At 44.7% G+C, this 22,256-nt stretch overlaps 2 protein-coding genes across 2 annotated transcripts; both read right to left on the reverse strand.

The window, feature by feature from the left end:
• Window positions 1-14,488: 14,488 nt before the first annotated feature.
• Window positions 14,489-15,661, reverse strand: LOC143363180 (uncharacterized). The gene has a single exon (XM_076803775.1). The coding sequence runs from the start codon at window positions 15,659-15,661 to the stop codon at window positions 14,489-14,491; it is 1,173 nt and encodes a 390-aa protein (XP_076659890.1).
• Window positions 15,662-16,040: 379 nt separating this feature from the next.
• LOC143363181 (uncharacterized) lies at window positions 16,041-19,621 on the reverse strand. The gene is made up of 3 exons (XM_076803778.1): window positions 18,359-19,621; window positions 16,233-18,226; window positions 16,041-16,086 (listed from the first exon to the last, which is right to left on the reverse strand). The coding sequence occupies exons 1-3, from the start codon at window positions 19,619-19,621 to the stop codon at window positions 16,041-16,043; spliced, it is 3,303 nt and encodes a 1,100-aa protein (XP_076659893.1).
• Between the last annotated feature and the right edge of the window lie 2,635 nt (window positions 19,622-22,256).

Below are 22,256 nucleotides of genomic sequence, written 5' to 3' on the forward strand. Positions count from 1 at the left end.
AAATTGTAAAGCATTAAGGACAAAATATACTGTCATTCTACCTCCCACATCATCTCCGATTGATTTAAAAGTAGATAGAACCTCTCCGTCTCACAGACACGAACCGAGCTATCCAAGGGTGGTAACCGTCCCTTGATTCAAGAAGTGTGATCATTGCCGATCACGCACAGGAAGCGTTAAAAGATAAAATAAACGGTTACACCTCTATCCTATCCTATCCTCTGTCCTATAATATCCTCTATCCAATCCTACCCTCTATCCTAACCTATCCTCTATCCTATCCTATCCTCTATCCTGTCCTATCCTCCATCCTATCCTATCCTCTATCCTATAACATCATCTATCCTATCCTATTCTCTATCCTATCCTATATTCTATCCTATCCTATCCTCAATTCTTGCCTATGCTCTATCATCTGCTCTATCCTCTCCTATCCTCAATCCTATCCTATCCTCTATCCGATCCTATCCTCTATCCTATCCAATCCTATATCCTATCCTCTATCCTATCCTATCCTCCATCCTATCCTATCCTCTATCCTATAATATCATCTATCCTATCCTATATTCTATCCTATCCTATCCTCTATCGTCTCCTATCCCCTATGCTATCATATCCTCTATCCTATCCTATCCTCTATCCTATCCTATCCTCTATCCTATCCTATCCTCTATCCTATGCAATCCTCTATCCTATCCTATCCTCTATCCTATCCTATCCTCTATCCTATAATATCCACTATCCTATCCTATCCTCTATCCTATCCAATCCTCTACAGTCTCCTATCCTGTATCCGATCCAATCCCCTATCCTCTATCCTATCCTATTATCTATCCTATCCTCTATCGTATCCTATCCTCTATCGTATCCTATCCTCTATCCTACCCTATCCTCTGTCCTATCCTATCCTCTATCCTATCCTATCTTCTATCCTATCCTATCCTCTATCCTATCCTATCCTCTGTCCTATCCTATCCTCTATCCTATCCTATCCTCTATCCTATCCTATCCTCTATCCTATCCTATCCTCTATCCTATCCTATCCTCTATAATATCGTATCCTCTATCATAACCTATCCTCTTTCCTATAATATCATCTATCCTATCCTATCCTCTATCCTATCCTATCCTCTATCCTATCCTATCCTCTATCCTATCCTATCCTCTATCCTATCCTATCCTCTATCCTATCCCATCCTCTATCCTATCCTATCCTATCCTATCCTCTATCCTATCCTATCCTCTATCCTATCCCATCCTCTATCCTATCCTATCCTCTATAATATCGTATCCTGTATCCTATCCTGTCCTCTTTCCTATCCTATCATCAATCCTATCCTATCCTCTATCCTATCCAATCCTCTATGTTATCCCCTATCCTATCCTATCGTCTGTAATATCGTATCCTCTATCATATCCTATCCTCTTTCCTATAATATCATCTATCCTATCCTATCCTCTATCCTATCCTATCATCTGTCCTATCCTATCCTCTATCCTATCCTATCCTCTATCCTATCCTATTCTCTATCCTATCGTATCCTCTATCCTATCCAATCCTCTATCGTATCCTATCCTCTATCCTATCCTATCCTCTATCCTATCCTATCCTCTGTCCTATCCTATCCTCTATCCTAACCTATCCTCTATCCTATCCTGTCCTCTTTCCTATCCTATCCTCAATCCTATCCTATCCTCTGTCCTATAATATCCTCTATCCAATCCTATCCTCTATCCTAACCTATCCTCTATCCTATCCTATCCTCTATCCTGTCCTATCCTCCATCCTATCCTATCCTCTATCCTATAACATCATCTATCCTATCCTATTCTCTATCCTATCCTATATTCTATCCTATCCTATCCTCAATTCTTGCCTATGCTCTATCATCTGCTCTATCCTCTCCTATCCTCAATCCTATCCTATCCTCTATCCGATCCTATCCTCTATCCTATCCAATCCTATATCCTGTCCTCTATCCTATCCTATCCTCCATCCTATCCTATCCTCTATCCTATAATATCATCTATCCTATCCTATATTCTATCCTATCCTATCCTCTATCGTCTCCTATCCCCTATGCTATCATATCCTCTATCCTATCCTATCCTCTTTCCTATAATATCATCTATCCTATCCTATCCTCTATCCTATCCTATCCTCTATCCTATCCTATCCTCTATCCTATCCTATCCTCTATCCTATCCTATCCTCTATCCTATCCCATCCTCTATCCTATCCTATCCTATCCTATCCTCTATCCTATCCTATCCTCTATCCTATCCCATCCTCTATCCTATCCTATCCTCTATAATATCGTATCCTGTATCCTATCCTATCCTCTTTCCTATCCTATCATCAATCCTATCCTATCCTCTATCCTATCCAATCCTCTATGTTATCCCCTATCCTATCCTATCGTCTGTAATATCGTATCCTCTATCATATCCTATCCTCTTTCCTATAATATCATCTATCCTATCCTATCCTCTATCCTATCCTATCATCTGTCCTATCCTATCCTCTATCCTATCCTATCCTCTATCCTATCCTATTCTCTATCCTATCGTATCCTCTATCCTATCCAATCCTCTATCGTATCCTATCCTCTATCCTATCCTATCCTCTATCCTATCCTATCCTCTGTCCTATCCTATCCTCTATCCTAACCTATCCTCTATCCTATCCTGTCCTCTTTCCTATCCTATCCTCAATCCTATCCTATCCTCTGTCCTATCGTATCCTCTATCCTATCCAATCCTCTATCGTATCCTATCCTCTATCCTATCCTATCCTCTATCCTATCCTATTCTCTATCCTATCCAATCCCCTATGTTATCGTCTATCCTATCCTCTATAATATCGTATCCTCTATCATATCCTATCCTCTTTCCTATAATATCGTCTATCCTATCCTATTCCCTATCCTATCCTATCTTCTATCCTATTCTATCATCTATCCTATCCTATCCTCTATCCTATCCAATCCTCTACCGTCTCCTATCCTGTATCCGATCCAATCCCCTATCCTCTATCCTGTCCTATCCTCCATCCTATCCTATCCTCTATCCTATAACATCATCTATCCTATCCTATTCTCTATCCTATCCTATATTCTATCCTATCCTATCCTCGATTCTTTCCTATGCTCTATCATCTGCTCTATCCTCTCCTATCCTCAATCCTATCCTATCCTCTATCCGATCCTATCCTCTATCCTATCCAATCCTATATCCTATCCTCTATCCTATCCTATCCTCCATCCTATCCTATCCTCTATCCTATAATATCATCTATCCTATCCTATCCTCTATCCTATCCTATCCTCTATCGTCTCCTATCCTCTATGCTATCCAATCCCCTATGTTATCCTCTATCCTATCCTATCCTCTATAATATCCTATCCTCTATCCTATCCTATCCTCTATCCTATAACATCATCTATCCTATCCTATTCTCTATCCTATCCTATATTCTATCCTATCCTATCCTCGATTCTTTCCTATGCTCTATCATCTGCTCTATCCTCTCCTATCCTCCATCCTATCCTATCCTCTATCCTATAATATCATCTATCCTATCCTATCCTCTATCCTATCCTAGCCTCTATCGTCTCCTATCCTCAATGCTATCCAATCCCCTATGTTATCCTCTATCCTATCCTATCCTCTATAATATCCTATCCTCTATCCTATCCTATCCTCTATCCTATCCTATCCTCTATCCTATCGCATCCTCTATCCTATCCAATCCTCTATCCTATCCTATCCTCTCTCCTATCCTATCCTCTATCCTATAATATCATCTATCCTATCCTATCCTATCCTCTATCGTCTCCTATCCTCTATGCTATCTAATCCCCTATGTTATCCTCTATCCTATCCTATCCTCTATAATATCCTATCCTCTATCCTATCCTATCCTCTGTCCTATAATATCCTCTATCCAATCCTATCCTCTATCCTATCCTATCCTCTATTCTATCCTATCCTCTATCCTGTCCTATCCTCCATCCTATCCTATCCTCTATCCTATAACATCATCTATCCTATCCTATTCTCTATCCTATCCTATATTCTATCCTATCCTATCCTCAATTCTTGCCTATGCTCTATCATCTGCTCTATCCTCTCCTATCCTCAATCCTATCCTATCCTCTATCCGATCCTATCCTCTATCCTATCCAATCCTATATCCTATCCTCTATCCTATCCTATCCTCCATCCTATCCTATCCTCTATCCTATAATATTATCTATCCTATCCTATATTCTATCCTATCCTATCCTCTATCGTCTCCTATCCCCTATGCTATCATATCCTCTATCCTATCCTATCCTCTATCCTATCCTATCCTCTATCCTATCCCATCCTCTATCCTATCCTATCCTCTATCCTATCCTATCCTATCCTCTATGCTATCCTATCCTCCATCCTATTCTATCCTCTATCCTATAATATCCTCTATCCTATCCTATCCTCTATAATATCGTATCCTCTATCATATCCTATCCTCTTTCCTATAATATCATCTATCCTATCCTATCCTCTATCCTATCCTATCCTCTATCCTATCCTATCCTCTATCCTATCTTATCATCTATCCTATCCTATCCTCCATCCTATCCTATCCTCTATCCTATAATATCATCTATCCTATCCTATCCTCTATCCTATCCTATCCTCTATCCTATCCTATCCTCTATCCTATCCTATCCTCTATCCTATCCTATCCTCTATCCTATCCTATCCTCTATCCTATCCTATCCTATCCTCTATCCTATCCTATCCTCTATCCTATCCTATCCTCTATCCTATCCTATCCTCTATCCTATCCTATCCTCTATCCTATCCTATCCTCTATCCTATCCTATCCTCTATCCTATCCTATCCTCTATCCTATCCTATCCTCTATCCTATCCTATCCTCTATCCTATCCTATGCTCTATAATATCGTATCCTCTATAATATCGTATCCTGTATCCTATCCTGTTCTCTTTCCTATCCTATCCTCAATCCTATCCTATCCTCTACGCTATCGTATCCTCTATAATATCGTATCCTGTATCCTATCTTGTCCTCTTTCCTATCCTATCCTAAATCATATCCTATCCTCTCTCCTATCGCATCCTCTATCCTATTCAATCCTCTATCCTATCCTATCCTCTATCCTATCCTATCCTTTATCCTATCCTATCCTCTATCCTATCCTATCCTCTACCCTATCCTATCCTCAATTCTATCCTATACTCCATCCTATCCTATCCGCTATCCTATCCTATCCTCTATCCTATAATATCCTCTATCCTATCCAATCCTCTATACTATCCTCTATCCTATCCTCTATCCTATCCTATCCTCTATCATATCCTATCCTCTATCCTATCCTATCCTCTTTCCTATCCTATCCTCAATCCTATCCTATCCTCTATCCTATCGTATCCTCTATCCTATCCAATCCTCTATCGTATCCTATCCTCTATCCTATCCAATCCTCTATCCTATCCTATCCTCTATCCTATCCTATCCTCTATCCTATCCTATCCTCTTTCCTATCCTATCCTCTATAATATCGTATCCTCTATCATAACCTATGCTGTTTCCTATCCTATCATCTATCCTATCCTATCCTCTATCCTATCCTATCCTCTATCCTATCCTATCCTCTATCCTATCCTATCCTCTATCCTATCCTATCCTATCCTCTATCCTATCCTATCCTCTATCCTATCCTATCCTCTATCCTATCCTATCCTCTATCCTATCCTATCCTCTATCCTATCCTATCCTCTATCCTATCCTATCCTCTATAATATCATATCCTCTATAATATCGTATCCTGTATAATATCCTGTCCTCTTTCCTATCCTATCATCAATCCTATCCTATCCTCTATCCTATCCAATCCTCTATGTTATCCCCTATCCTATCCTATCCTCTGTAATATCGTATCCTCTATCATATCCTATCCTCTTTCCTATAATATCATCTATCCTATCCTATCCTCTATCCTATCCTATCCTCTATCCTATCCTATCCTCTATCCTATCCTATCCTCTATCCTATCCTATCCTCTATCCTATCCTATCCTCTATAATATCGTATCCTCTATCATAACCTATCCTCTTTCCTATAATATCATCTATCCTATCCTATCCTCTATCCTATCCTATCCTCTGTCCTATCCTATCCTCTATCCTATCCTATCCTCTATCCTATCCTATCCTCTATCCTATCGTGTCCTCTATCCTATCCAATCCTCTATCGTATCCTATCCTATCCTCTATCCTATCCTATCCTCTATCCTATCCTATCCTATCCTCTATCCTATCCTATCCTCTATCCTATCCTTTCCTCTATCCTATCCTATCCTCTATCCTATCCTATCCTCTATCCTATCCTATGCTCTATAATATCGTATCCTCTATTATATCGTATCCTGTATCCTATCCTGTTCTCTTTCCTATCCTATCCTCAATCCTATCCTATCCTCTACGCTATCGTATCCTCTATAATATCGTATCCTGTATCCTATCTTGTCCTCTTTCCTATCCTATCCTTAATCATATCCTATCCTCTGTCCTATCGCATCCTCTATCCTATCCAATCCTCTATCCTATCCTATCCTCTATCCTATCCTATCCTCTATCCTATCCTATCCTCTATCCTATCCTATCCTCTATCCTATAATATCATGTATTCTATCCTATTCTCTATCCTATCCTATATTCTATCCTATCCTATCCTCAATTCTTTCCTATGCTCTATCATCTGCTCTATCCTCTCCTATCCTCAATCCTATCCTATCCTCTATCTGATCCTATCCTCTATCGTATCCAATCCTATATCCTATCCTCTATCATATCCTATCCTCCATCCTATCCTATCCTCTATCCTATAATATCATCTATCCTATCCTATCCTCTATCCTATCCTATCCTCTCTCGTCTCCTATCCTCTATGCTATCCAATCCCCTATGTTATCCTCTATCCTATCCAATCCTCTATAATATCCTATCCTCTATCCTATCCTATCCTCTATATTATCCTATCCCCTATCCTATTCTATCCTCTGTCCTATCCTATCCTCTATCCTATCCTATATTCTATCCTATCCTATCCTATCCTCTATCCTATCCTATCCTCTGTCCTATCCTATCCTCTATCCTATCCTATCCTCTATCCTATCCTATCCTCTATCCTATATTATCCTCTATCCTATCCTATCCTCTATCCTATCCTATCCTCTATCTTATCCTATCCTCTATAATATCGTATCCTCTATCATAACCTATCCTCTTTCCTATAATATCATCTATCCTATCCTATCCTCTATCCTATCCTATCCTCTATCCTATCGTATCCTCTATCCTATCCTATCCTATTCTCTATCCTATCCTATCCTCTATCCTATCCTATCCTCTATCCTATGCTATCCTCTATCCTATCATATCCTCTATCCTATCCTATCCTCTATCCTATAATATCATCTATCCTATCCTATCCTCTATCCTATCCTGTCCTCTATCCTATCCTATCCTCTATCTTATCCTATCCTCTATAATATCGTATCCTCTATCATAACCTATCCTCTTTCCTATAATATCCTCTATCCTATCCTATCCTCTACCCTATCCTATCCTCAATTCTATCCTATACTCCATCCTATCCTATCCGCTATCCTATCCTATCCTCTATCCTATAATATCCTCTATCCTATCCAATCCTCTATACTATCCTCTATCCTATCCTCTATCCTATCCTATCCTCTATCATATCCTATCCTCTATCCTATCCTATCCTCTTTCCTATCCTATCCTCAATCCTATCCTATCCTCTATCCTATCGTATCCTCTATCCTATCCAATCCTCTATCGTATCCTATCCTCTATCCTATCCAATCCTCTATCCTATCCTATCCTCTATCCTATCCTATCCTCTATCCTATCCTATCCTCTTTCCTATCCTATCCTCTATAATATCGTATCCTCTATCATAACCTATCCTGTTTCCTATCCTATCATCTATCCTATCCTATCCTCTATCCTATCCTATCCTCTATCCTATCCTATCCTCTATCCTATCCTATCCTCTATCCTATCCTATCCTATCCTCTATCCTATCCTATCCTCTATCCTATCCTATCCTCTATCCTATCCTATCCTCTATCCTATCCTATCCTCTATCCTATCCTATCCTCTATAATATCATATCCCCTATAATATCGTATCCTGTATAATATCCTGTCCTCTTTCCTATCCTATCATCAATCCTATCCTATCCTCTATCCTATCCAATCCTCTATGTTATCCCCTATCCTATCCTATCCTCTGTAATATCGTATCCTCTATCATATCCTATCCTCTTTCCTATAATATCATCTATCCTATCCTATCCTCTATCCTATCCTATCCTCTATCCTATCCTATCCTCTATCCTATCCTATCCTCTATAATATCGTATCCTCTATCATAACCTATCCTCTTTCCTATAATATCATCTATCCTATCCTATCCTCTATCCTATCCTATCCTCTGTCCTATCCTATCCTCTATCCTATCCTATCCTCTATCCTATCCTATGCTCTATAATATCGTATCCTCTATTATATCGTATCCTGTATCCTATCCTGTTCTCTTTCCTATCCTATCCTCAATCCTATCCTATCCTCTACGCTATCGTATCCTCTATAATATCGTATCCTGTATCCTATCTTGTCCTCTTTCCTATCCTATCCTTAATCATATCCTATCCTCTGTCCTATCGCATCCTCTATCCTATCCAATCCTCTATCCTATCCTATCCTCTATCCTATCCTATCCTCTATCCTATCCTATCCTCTATCCTATCCTATCCTCTATCCTATAATATCATGTATTCTATCCTATTCTCTATCCTATCCTATATTCTATCCTATCCTATCCTCAATTCTTTCCTATGCTCTATCATCTGCTCTATCCTCTCCTATCCTCAATCCTATCCTATCCTCTATCTGATCCTATCCTCTATCGTATCCAATCCTATATCCTATCCTCTATCATATCCTATCCTCCATCCTATCCTATCCTCTATCCTATAATATCATCTATCCTATCCTATCCTCTATCCTATCCTATCCTCTATCGTCTCCTATCCTCTATGCTATCCAATCCCCTATGTTATCCTCTATCCTATCCAATCCTCTATAATATCCTATCCTCTATCCTATCCTATCCTCTATATTATCCTATCCCCTATCCTATTCTATCCTCTGTCCTATCCTATCCTCTATCCTATCCTATATTCTATCCTATCCTATCCTATCCTCTATCCTATCCTATCCTCTGTCCTATCCTATCCTCTATCCTATCCTATCCTCTATCCTATCCTATCCTCTATCCTATATTATCCTCTATCCTATCCTATCCTCTATCCTATCCTATCCTCTATCTTATCCTATCCTCTATAATATCGTATCCTCTATCATAACCTATCCTCTTTCCTATAATATCATCTATCCTATCCTATCCTCTATCCTATCCTATCCTCTATCCTATCGTATCCTCTATCCTATCCTATCCTATTCTCTATCCTATCCTATCCTCTATCCTATCCTATCCTCTATCCTATGCTATCCTCTATCCTATCATATCCTCTATCCTATCCTATCCTCTATCCTATAATATCATCTATCCTATCCTATCCTCTATCCTATCCTGTCCTCTATAATATCATATCCTCTATAATATCGTATCCTGTATCCTATCCTGTCTTCTTTCCTATCCTATCATCAATCCTATCCTATCCTCTATCCTATCCAATCCTCTATGTTATCCCCTATCCTATCCTATCCTCTGTAATATCGTATCCTCTATCATATCCTATCCTCTTTCCTATAATATCATCTATCCTATCCTATCCTCTATCCTATCCTATCCTCTATCCTATCATATCCTCTATCCTATCGTATCCTCTATCCTATCCTATCCTCTGTCCTATCCTATCCTCTATCCTATCCTATCCTACATCCTATCCTATCCTCTATCCTATCGTATCCTCTATCCTATCCTATCCTCTATCCTATCCTATTCTCTATCCTATCCAATCCCCTATGTTATCGTCTATCCTATCCTCTATCATATCCTATCCTCTTTCCTATAATATCGTCTATCCTATCCTATTCCCTATCCTATCCTATCCTCTAGCCTATTCTATCATCTATCCTATCCTATCCTCTATCCTATCCAATCCTCTACCGTCTCCTATCCTGTATCCGATCCAATCCCCTATCCTCTATCCTATCCTATTCTCTATCCTATCCTCTATCGTATCGTATCCTCTATCCTATCCTATCCTCTATCCTATCCTGTCCTCTTTCCTATCCTATCCTCAACCCTATCCTATCCTCAATTCTATCCTATACTCCATCCTATCCTATCCGCTATCCTATCCTATCCTCTATCCTATAATATCCTCTATCCTATCCAATCCTCTATCCTATCCTCTATCCTATCCTCTATCCTATCCTGCTGTATCCTATCCTATCCTCTATCCTATCCTATCCTGTATCCTATGTTATCCTCTATCCTATCCTATCCTCTATCCTATCCTATCCTCTATCCTATAATATCATGTATCCTATCCTATTCTCTATCCTATCCTATATTCTATCCTATCCTATCCTCAATTCTTTCCTATGCTCTATCATCTGCTCTATCCTCTCCTATCTTCAATCCTATCCTATCCTCTATCTGATCCTATCCTCTATCATATCCAATACTATATCCTATCCTCTATCATATCCTATCCTCCATCCTATCCTATCCTCTATCCTATAATATCATCTATCCTATCCTATCCTCTATCCTATCCTATCCTCTATCGTCTCCTATCCTCTATGCTATCCAATCCCCTATGTTATCCTCTATCCTATCCAATCCTCTATAATATCCTATCCTCTATCCTATCCTATCCTCTATAATATCCTATCCCCTATCCTATTCTATCCTCTGTCCTATCCTAACCTCTATCCTATCCTATATTCTATCCTATCCTATCCTATCCTCTATCCTATCCTATCCTCTGTCCTATCCTATCCTCTATCCTATCCTATCCTCTATCCTATCCTATCCTCTATCCTATATTATCCTCTATCCTATCCTATCCTCTATCCTATCCTATCCTCTATCTTATCCTATCCTCTATAATATCGTATCCTCTATCATAACCTATCCTCTTTCCTATAATATCATCTATCCTATCCTATCCTCTATCCTATCCTATCCTCTATCCTATCGTATCCTCTATCCTATCCTATCCTATCCTCTATCCTATCCTATCCTCTATCCTATCCTATCCTCTATCCTATCCTATCCTCTATAATATCATATCCTCTATAATATCGTATCCTGTATCCTATCCTGTCCTCTTTCCTATCCTATCATCAATCCTATCCTATCCTCTATCCTATCCAATCCTCTATGTTATCCCCTATCCTATCCTATCCTCTGTAATATTGTATCCTCTATCATATCCTATCCTCTTTCCTATAATATCATCTATCCTATCCTATCCTCTATCCTATCCTATCCTCTATCCTATAATATCCCCTATCCTATCCTATCCTCCATCCTATCCTATCCTCTATCCTATAATATCATCTATCCTATCCTATTCTCTATCCTATCCTATATTCTATCCCATCCTATCCTCAATTCTTTCCTATGCTCTATCATCTGCTCTATCCTCTCCTATCCTCTGTCCTATCCTCTATCCTATCCTCTATCCTATCCTCTATCCTATCCTATCCTCTATCCTATCCTATCCTCTATCCTATCCTATCCTCTATCCTATCCTATCCTCTATCCTATCCTATCCTCTATAATATCGTATCCTCTATCATAACCTATCCTCTTTCCTATAATATCATCTATCCTATCCTAGCCTCTATCCTATCCTATCCTCTATCCTATCCTATCCTATCCTCTATCCTATCCTATCCTATCCTCTATCCTATCCTATCCTCTATCCTATCCTATCCTCTATCCTATCCTGTCCTCTATAATATCATATCCTCTATAATATCGTATCCTGTATCCTATCCTATCCTCTTTCCTATCCTATCATCAATCCTATCCTATCCTCTATCCTATCCAATCCTCTATGTTATCCCCTATCCTATCCTATCCTCTGTAATATCGTATCCTCTATCATATCCTATCCTCTTTCCTATAATATCATCTATCCTATCCTATCCTCTATCCTATCCTATCCTCTATCCTATCATATCCTCTATCCTATCGTATCCTCTATCCTATCCTATCCTCTGTCCTATCCTATCCTCTATCCTATCCTATCCTATATCCTATCCTATCCTCTATCCTATCGTATCCTCTATCCTATCCAATCCTCTATCGTATCCTATCCTCTATCCTATCCTATCCTCTATCCTATCCTATCCTCTGTCCTATCCTATCCTCTATCCTATCCTATCCTCTATCCTATCCTGTCCTCTTTCCTATCCTATCCTCAATCCTATCCTATCCTCTATCCTATCGTATCCTCTATCCTATCCAATCCTCTATCGTATCCTATCCTCTATCCTATCCTATCCTCTATCCTATCCTATTCTCTATCCTATCCAATCCCCTATGTTATCGTCTATCCTATCCTCTATAATATCGTATCCTCTATCATATCCTATCCTCTTTCCTATAATATCATCTATCCTATCCTATCCTCTATCCTATCCTATCCTCTATCCTATCCTATCCTCTATCCTATCATATCCTCTATCCTATCGTATCCTCTATCCTATCCTATCCTCTATCCTATCCTATCCTCTATCCTATCCTATCCTCTATAATATCGTATCCTCTATCATAACCTATCCTCTTTCCTATAATATCATCTATCCTATCCTAGCCTCTATCCTATCCTATCCTCTATCCTATCCTATCCTATCCTCTATCCTATCCTATCCTATCCTCTATCCCATCCTATCCTCTATCCTATCCTATCCTCTGTCCTATCCTATCCTGTATCCTATCCTATCCTCTATCCTATCCTATCCTCTATCCTATCCTATCCTCTATCCTATCCTATCCTCTATAATATCGTATCGTGTATCCTATCCTGTAATCTTTCCTATCCTCTATCGTCTCCTATCCTCTATCCTATCCAATCCCCTATGTTATCCTCTAAATTATCTTATCCTGTATCCTATCCTCTATCCTATCCTCTATCCTATCCTATCCTCCATCCTATCCTATCCTCTATCCTATCCAATCCTCTACCGTCTCCTATCCTGTATCCGATCCAATCCCCTATCCTCTATCCTATCCTATCCTCAACCCTATCCCATCCTCAATTCTATCGTATACTCCATACTATCCTATCCGCCATCCTATCCTATCGTCTATCCTATAATATCGTCTATCCTATCCAATCCTCTATCCTATCCTCTATCCTATCCTCTATTCTATCCTATCCTCTATCCGTATCCTATCCTCTGTCCTATCCTATCCTCTATCCTATCCTATCCTCTATCCTATCCTATCCTCTATCCTATCATATCCTCTATCCTATCCTATCCTATATCCTATCCTATCCTCTATCCTATCCTATCCTCTATCCTATTGTTTGGGATCGAGCCTGTAATATAGAAGGGTTGAAGGACCACTGTGTAGGCGGGCACGGTTAGAGGAAAACTCGGAACTGCACGAGAACACTTTATTTTACCGGCTCGCGGTTCGTCAACACGAACGTTCTCTACACAGAATGTATACGTAAACAAAATAAACAGGATGAATTATACCCGCTAATATGATTATTCCCGGTCTCGAGAATAGAATCCCGCTAAGATTAACTCCTTCTAAGAACGGGTCACACGACGCACGAAGCTCTTAGAAACCAGAGAAACCGAACCGAACCGAACTACTTGCGAGAGCGTTGAAGAACGATAGAGTAATGCATGCTTCGGAGATCGGTGGGCGGTTTCCTGGCACCGCCGGAACGATTACTTGCCGAATTTGAACACGGGCCAATAGAATATCTATTATCGCATCGATAATCGATCCGACGGTGACGGCCTATCACGCGGGGCGCTGAGAATCGACCCGCGATCTCGCGAAGTCGAGCTACGAACCAATGACCGTGCGGCGTTCGCACGTCACGCTTCGCCAATCCCGAACATTCCGCCCGCCTCGTCATTCATTGACGAAACTGAGCAAGAATGAGTGCATTGGGAAAAGTGCAACGTAGTATCCGAAGTTATGATCGCGAGTGAATAATGTACAGTGATGAATGTACAGTGCCAGATGCGTGAGGTGAATTTACAATTGATGTTATGAGATAATGAGGTGAGTGAAACGTATTCTAATGAATGTGGTGGTGAAACGAGACCGTGATCTTACAACTACGCAACTTAACCTAAATTTATGTACAAAATTTACAGACGCGGATGGCACGATCCGCGTAATCGGCCCCGCCTCGAGGCCTCCCCCGCAGTTTATCGCTCATCGTCCGGCAAGTGCAGTGGGATGAGTTTGTGCACCGGCCGAAGCATTTGCGACGCGGCGGTGCGCACGGTTGCGACTCGAACGGAAGAGTCTGGTCCCGGGTGCACGAGTACGACGCGAGCGAGAGGCCATTGCGTGGGCGGCAGGATTTCGCTCTTAATGAGGCACAGGACTCCGGCCTTGAGCGGTGTTTTGTCCTTGTGCCATTTGCCTCGAGGTTGGAGAGAGTTCAAGTACTCCCGCGACCAGCGTCTCCAGAAATGTTGCTGCATCTGCTGGATTAACTGCCAACGGGACAATCGAGAGACGGGGAGGTCCTCGAGACTGGGCTCGGGGATCGCAGTGAGGGGTTCCCCAACCAGAAAGTGACCCGGGGTCAGCGCCGCTGGATCCTCAGGGTCGTCGGACAACGGTAATAACGGCCTAGAATTCAGGCAGGCTTCGATGCCGGTCAGGATGGTGGTCAGCTCCTCGAAGGTTAGGCGCTGCTCCCCGATGATCCTGCGAAGGTGGTGCTTGACGGACTTGACCGCCGCCTCCCAGATGCCACCAAAGTGAGGCGCCGAAGGAGGGTTGAATCTCCATGTGATGCCCTCCCTGGCGGCGGCTGCGACCTGCCCTCCGCTCTGCTTCGATGATTCTCGCAGGAGAGCCCGTAGTTCATTGTGCGCTCCTACGAAATTCCGCCCACAATCGCTGTAGAGCTCGGCGCAGCGACCTCGCCGAGCCATGAATCTCCGTAGTGCCGCCAGGAAGGTTTCGGTGGAACCGTCCGAAGCTGCTTCCAGATGAACGGCCTTCGTGGCGAGGCAGATGAACACCGCGATGTAACCCTTCGAGGTGCGCTGACCACGACCCTTCCCGGCTCGAAGCTGTATCGGTCCCGCGTAGTCAATACCGGATCTGAAAAATGGACGACAAGGCGTTACTCTTGGTAACGGGAGATTTCCCATTTTAGGCTGGACTGTTTGCCCTCTCCACCGGATACACGTGGTGCAATGTCGGATACACGACTTGACCAGGCGACGACCCTTCAGGATCCAGCACTCCTGACGAAGAGTGGCGAGAGTCAGCTGAGTCCCCCCGTGAAGGCATCGACGATGCGCTGCGTCAACCCAGAGCCGTGCCAAGTGAGAGTCGTCTGGTAGGATGGCTGGATGCATCCCGTCGTAGGCGAGGTTGGACGCCTGGAGGCGGCCTCCGACGCGCAGTACTCTGTCCGGATCCAGGAATGGACAGAGTTTGGCCAATCTGCTCTTGGCCCGTAGCGGTTGGTTTGCCAGCAGCGCCCTGATGTCTTCCCCGAAGTGCGCAGCCTGCTCCAACCGCAACAGGGTGAGTTGGCAGTCTCGTACTTCTGAGGCAGCGAGTGTTGACTCCTCGTTCTGGTTTCCAGTTCTCCACCGCCGACACCATGCCAGAACTCGGAACAGGCGAGCCAGGTTGGAGAATCGTTCGATCAAGGGACACGACGAGCTCGTCTCGACCCCACGGGCCACGTGATGTACCTCCAGTTCCTGGTACTCGTCGCTCGCTTCCTGGTCACTTGTTGAGAGGGGGTGGCCGGAGGACGAAAGCCACTCGGGTCCTTGCCACCATAGGTCGAAGTTGGATAGCTCAGATGGGTACAGCCCCCGCGAAGCGCAGTCAGCAGGGTTCTCCGCACTTCGAACGTGGTGCCACTTGGCGAGAGGCATCGTCCTTTGGATTTCGGCAACCCGGTTCGCCACGTACGTCGGCCAGCGGGAGGGATGACCCTGGATCCAGCTGAGGGCCACAGATGAGTCCGACCAGAGGTGGATGTCGGCATCCCGCAATTCGAGCACCTTGGTGACGTGCTCAACGAGTCGAGACAGCAGAAAGGCGGCGCAGAGCTCCAACCTAGGTAGAGACACTCGTTTCAACGGAGCCACCCGGGATTTGGCCATGATTAGGGAGACGGTAGCCGCCCCTTCTTCGTTGATCACGCGTGAATAAACCACGGCCGCATAAGCGCGCTCAGAGGCGTCCGCGAATCCGTGGATCTCGAGAGTCTGAGTGGAGCGGTTGATCCCGAACCATCGAGGAATGCGAACCGCTCGCAAGGCCGGCAGTTGCTGCTGAAACTTCTGCCAAATAAGCTCCTCCTTGTCCGGTAGAGGTGAGTCCCAGTCGATTTTTAGCAGCCACAGCGACTGCATGAGGACCTTTGCTACGATCGTTACAGGTGCCACCCAGCCCAGCGGATCGAAGAGCTGAGCCGTCCCACTGAGCACAGCTCGCTTGGTGTGTCGGTCCCTCCGAATCGAAGTAGCCGCAGAGACCTGAAAACAGTCAGAAGAAGGGCACCAGCGGATACCCAGAACGCTGTGAGACGAAGACGAGTCCCATTCGACGATTCCCTTCCGTTCGTCGTTGGAGAGTCCTTCCAGTAGTTCCCGAGAGTTGGATGCCCACTTCCGCAGGGGGAATCCGCCCGCCATGAGGAGCTCCCGCACCTCTCGCTGCTTGAGTCGCGCCTCTGGGAGGGAGTCAGCCCCAGTGAGGACGTCGTCCATGTAGACGTCCCGCCGTACTGCTTGTGAACCCCGTGGATAGAGCTGCTCTCCCACTTGGGCGAGTTGATGCAGGCACCGGATGGCGAGGTACGGTGCACAGGCGAGTCCGTACGTCACCGTGTTGAGCTCGTAATCCCTGATAGTTTCCTTCTGCTCAGGTCGCCACACGATCCGCTGCCACCCCCGATCCTCAGGGTGGACGAGAATCTGCCTGTACATCTTCTCGATGTCAGCTGAGAATACAAACCGATGCCGTCGCCACCTCAGCAGCACATCCGCCAGATTAGGCAGAAGGTTGGGGCCCCGGAGAAGGAAATCGTTGAGCGACTTCCCGTTAGTGGTCGGCCTAGAACCGTTGAAGACGACCCGAAGTTTGGTGGTAGTGCTGCTCTCCCGCAGCACGCCGTGGTGAGGGAGGTAGTAGCCGTGCCGGGAAGAAGAGGATCTCATCGCTGTCATGTGTCCCAGAGCTTCGTAGGCATCCAGGAAGTCGCGGTAGGCTCGTTCGAATTCCGTCGAATGCCGGAACTTCTTGCTCAGTCCCTCCAGCGTCCGAACGGCAGTACGTCGGGAGTCTCCCAGCTCGGGTGCGGTCTTGAAGGGCAACCGCACCATGAAGCGACCATCGGGTAAGCGAAGATGCGTGGCAGTGAAGTGCTCTTCGGCCCGGATATCATCCTCGGTCCCTGGAATCGACGCCTCGACTTCCTCCTGCTCCCAGAACCTCGTGAGCGAGGCCATGAGCTCAGGGTCGACCCTGCAGTGATGCACTGGAGCTTCGACCCGCCTCCCCGGTCCGTTGTCCTTGAAGCACCCGGCTCCGCCAGTCAGTATCCAGCCGAAGTGCGTTTCCTGCGCGACTGGAGTGTGAGGAGGACCCTTCTTGACGCCCTCAAGAAGCACGAGGTCATATGATTCGGCTCCGAGCAGAATATCGACAGGGTCGGACTGGTGCCAACCTTGGTCGGCAAGATTCAACCCCTGGATATGAGGCCAGGAGCAGGGGGAAGGCAGGTTGCGAGGCTGGTAGCTGGAGAGCTCGGAGAGGATGTAAGCTGGGACCCGGAATCGTCGATCCTGTCCTCGAAGCGGGGCGATGACCAGCTCCGTCTTCCCCCGAGTGAACTGCGCCCTGGTGCTCCCGACGCCACGAAGAGGGATCCGGGCTTGGCTTCTCCGAAGGCCGAGCCGCTACGCCAGAGCCTCAGAGACCAGGGAGACTTCGCTGCCGGGATCGATTAGGACGCGGGCCAGGCTGCGATGCCCGTGGGGGCCTAGAACCGAGACGCGAGCGGTGCCAAGAATCACCGAAGGACTACTCACCGGCGTAGATACCTGCTGCACGAGGGCTCCCGCCGGGCTGCTCTCCCTTGCCGGGGAATCTGCGTCGTGGATCATCGTGTGGTGCTTGCCCTCGCACCTCTGACATCGCTTGGTGGATTTGCAGTCGTGCGCTGAATGGTTCCCGAGGCAGTTGAAACAGAGATTCAGCGCTCGGACCGTGGCCTTCCGCTCGGCGGGAGTCTTCTCTCGAAACTGCCTGCAGTTTTGAATGTAGTGTTGGTCCTGGCAGAGGCTGCAGGACCGCCTGGAGGCACTAGCCGGAGACACCTGGTGCACCTTGAAGCCCTTGGACGCAGTGTCCTTTCGAGGTGAGGCTCCTTCGGACGGAGTGGGCTCTAAAGCCTCGCAGGCCTGAATGCGTCCGATCAAGAATTCTTTCAGTTGTTCCAGAGTCGGCATCTCCCTGGAAAACTTGACCGAGTCCTCCCACTCCCGGCGCGATTGGCGATCCAGCCGGTCGACGGTTAACTCGACGATCCAGTCGACGGCGTTGGTGACAGGACGATCGAAATTGGCGAGAGCATCGACGGCATCGAAGGTCTCGTCGAATAGGCGCTGCATCTCGGAGGAAGACTCTTTGCGCACCGGAGAGATCTGTGACAGCAGTCGGATTTGCGACTGGACTAGCAGACGCCGATTTTCGAATCGGCTCTCCAGCTTATCCCAAGCTATGGAGAAATTATCGGTCGTCGTTCGGATATTTTTTAGCAAGGAGGCGGCGCTGCCTCTCATGCATGTTTTCAGGTAGTGGAGCCGTTCAACCGGGGACAGAGAGGAGTCCTTTATTATGAGCGACGTAAACAAGTCGCGGAAAGAGGGCCACTCCTTGTATTGCCCGTCGAAGGTCGGCAGAGCCATTTTCGGCAACACGGCGCGTGACCTAGAGGAGCTCGCATCGGTGGCCGTTGGATTTGAAACCGGGGTCTCCTTGATAGCGGCAGCGACCTTGAGCCCTGAGATCATTTCCCGGAGCAATCCAGATTGCTCCATGAAGGTCGTTTGTACCTCATCAGCTTCGTCGTCCTTAAGGTAGGAGCTCTCCCGTAATTTAGGGTCCGACTCCGCGGCGGCTCTCACGGCAGCGTCTCCCCGCTGATAATTGCTCCAGAGTTCCTCCAGAGTGCTCATCCCGGCTTCCAAAAATCCAAGCGTTATGTTGGCCTGTCCACGCTTCTTGATGTTGATCACTATCCGGCCGATCCGATGAGCGAGAAGCCTTTGGTTTCCCAGAAGGTCAGCCATTGTTGTTCTCGAATTTTCAAACGCGAGCAACGGTCACGACGAACTAATTTTCCTTCGTTTTTGCACACTGCAGCACTGAATCCGGCTCGAAGGACCAAATGTTTGGGATCGAGCCTGTAATATAGAAGGGTTGAAGGACCACTGTGTAGGCGGGCACGGTTAGAGGAAAACTCGGAACTGCACGAGAACACTTTATTTTACCGGCTCGCGGTTCGTCAACACGAACGTTCTCTACACAGAATGTATACGTAAACAACATAAACAGGATGAATTATACCCGCTAATATGATTATTCCCGGTCTCGAGAATAGAATCCCGCTAAGATTAACTCCTTCTAAGAACGGGTCACACGACGCACGAAGCTCTTAGAAACCAGAGAAACCGAACCGAACCGAACTACTTGCGAGAGCGTTGAAGAACGATAGAGTAATGCATGCTTCGGAGATCGGCGGGCGGTTTCCTGGCACCGCCGGAACGATTACTTGCCGAATTTGAACACGGGCCAATAGAATATCTATTATCGCATCGATAATCGATCCGACGGTGACGGCCTATCACGCGGGGCGCTGAGAATCGACCCGCGATCTCGCGAAGTCGAGCTGCGAACCAATGACCGTGCGGCGTTCGCACGTCACGCTTCGCCAATCCCGAACACCTATCCTATCCTCTATCCTATCCTATCCTCTATCCTATCCTATCCTCTATCCTATCCTATCCTCTATTCTATCCTATCCTCTATCCTATCCTATCCTCTATCCTATCCTATCCTCTATCCTATCCTATCCTCTATAATATCGTATCCTCTATAATATCGTATCCTGTATCCTATCCTGTCCTGTTTCCTATCCTATCATCAATCCTATCCTATCCTCTATCGTCTGCTATCCTCTATCCTATCCAATCCCCTATGTTATCCTCTATCCTATCTTATCCTCTATCCTATCCTATCCTCAATCCTATCCTATCCTCTATCCTATAATATCCTCTATCCTATCCAATCCTCTACCGTCTCCTATCCTCTATCCTATCCTATCCCCTATGTTATCCTCTATCCTATCCAATCCTCTACCGTCTCCTATCCTGTATCCGATCCAATCCCCTATCCTCTATCCTATCCTATTCTCTATCCTATCCTCTATCGTATCGTATCCTCTATCCTATCCTATCGTCTATCCTATCCTATCCTCTATCCTATCCTGTCCTCTTTCCTATCCTATCGTCAACCCTATCCTATCCTCAATTCTATCCTATACTCCATCCTATCCTATCCGCTATCCTATCCTATCCTCTATCCTATAATATCCTCTATCCTATCCAATCCTCTATCCTATCCTCTATCCTATCCTCTATCCTATCCTCTATCCTATCCTCTATCCTATCCTGCTCTATCCTATCCTCTATCCTATCCTCTATCCTATCCTGCTCTATCCTATCCTATCCTCTATCCTATCCTATCCTCTATCCTATCTTATCCTCTATCCTATCGTATCCTCTATCCTATCCTATCCTCTATAATATCGTATCCTCTATAATATCGTATCCAGTATCCTATCCTGTCCTCTTTCCTATCCTAGCATCAAACCTATCATGTCCTCTATCGTCTCCTATCCTCTATCCTATCCAATCCCCTATGTTATCCTCTATCCTATCCTATCCTCTATCCTATGCTATCCTCTATCCTATCCTATCCTCTATCCTATCCAATCCTCTACCGTCTCCTATCCTGTATGCGATCCAATCCCCTATCCTCTATCGTATCCTCTCCTCTAGCCTATCCTCTATCGTATCGTATCCTCTATCCTATCCTATCCTCTATCCTATCCTATCCTCTATCCTATCCTATCCTCTATCCTATCCTATCCTCTATCCTATCCTGTCCTCTATAATATCATATCCTCTATAATATCGTATCCTGTATCCTATCCTATCCTCTTTCCTATCCTATCATCAATCCTATCCTATCCTCTATCCTATCCAATCCTCTATGTTATCCCCTATCCTATCCTATCCTCTGTAATATCGTATCCTCTATCATATCCTATCCTCTTTCCTATAATATCATCTATCCTATCCTATCCTCTATCCTATCCTATCCTCTATCCTATCATATCCTCTATCCTATCGTATCCTCTATCCTATCCTATCCTCTGTCCTATCCTATCCTCTATCCTATCCTATCCTATATCCTATCCTATCCTCTATCCTATCGTATCCTCTATCCTATCCAATCCTCTATCGTATCCTATCCTCTATCCTATCCTATCCTCTATCCTATCCTATCCTCTGTCCTATCCTATCCTCTATCCTATCCTATCCTCTATCCTATCCTGTCCTCTTTCCTATCCTATCCTCAATCCTATCCTATCCTCTATCCTATCGTATCCTCTATCCTATCCAATCCTCTATCGTATCCTATCCTCTATCCTATCCTATCCTCTATCCTATCCTATTCTCTATCCTATCCAATCCCCTATGTTATCGTCTATCCTATCCTCTATAATATCGCATCCTCTATCATATCCTATCCTCTTTCCTATAATATCGTCTATCCTATCCTATTCCCTATCCTATCCTATCCTCTAGCCTATTCTATCATCTATCCTATCCTATCCTCTATCCTATCCAATCCTCTACC

Source organism: Halictus rubicundus, unplaced genomic scaffold (genome assembly GCF_050948215.1).
Source record: "Halictus rubicundus isolate RS-2024b unplaced genomic scaffold, iyHalRubi1_principal scaffold0026, whole genome shotgun sequence".
NCBI classification, from domain to species: domain Eukaryota; kingdom Metazoa; phylum Arthropoda; class Insecta; order Hymenoptera; family Halictidae; genus Halictus; species Halictus rubicundus.

Coding starts and splice junctions, on each gene's coding strand:
- LOC143363180 (XM_076803775.1), bottom strand. CDS start 15,661: ATGCATCCAGCCATCCTACCAGACGACTCTCACTTGGCACGGCTCTGG.
- LOC143363181 (XM_076803778.1), bottom strand. CDS start 19,621: ATGGCTGACCTTCTGGGAAACCAAAGGCTTCTCGCTCATCGGATCGGC. Junction 18,227..18,358: donor TGCAGCAGGTATCTACGCCG/GTGAGTAGTCCT, acceptor GCTCTGGCGTAG/CGGCTCGGCCTTCGGAGAAG. Junction 16,087..16,232: donor CATCCCTCCCGCTGGCCGAC/GTACGTGGCGAA, acceptor TATGGTGGCAAG/GACCCGAGTGGCTTTCGTCC.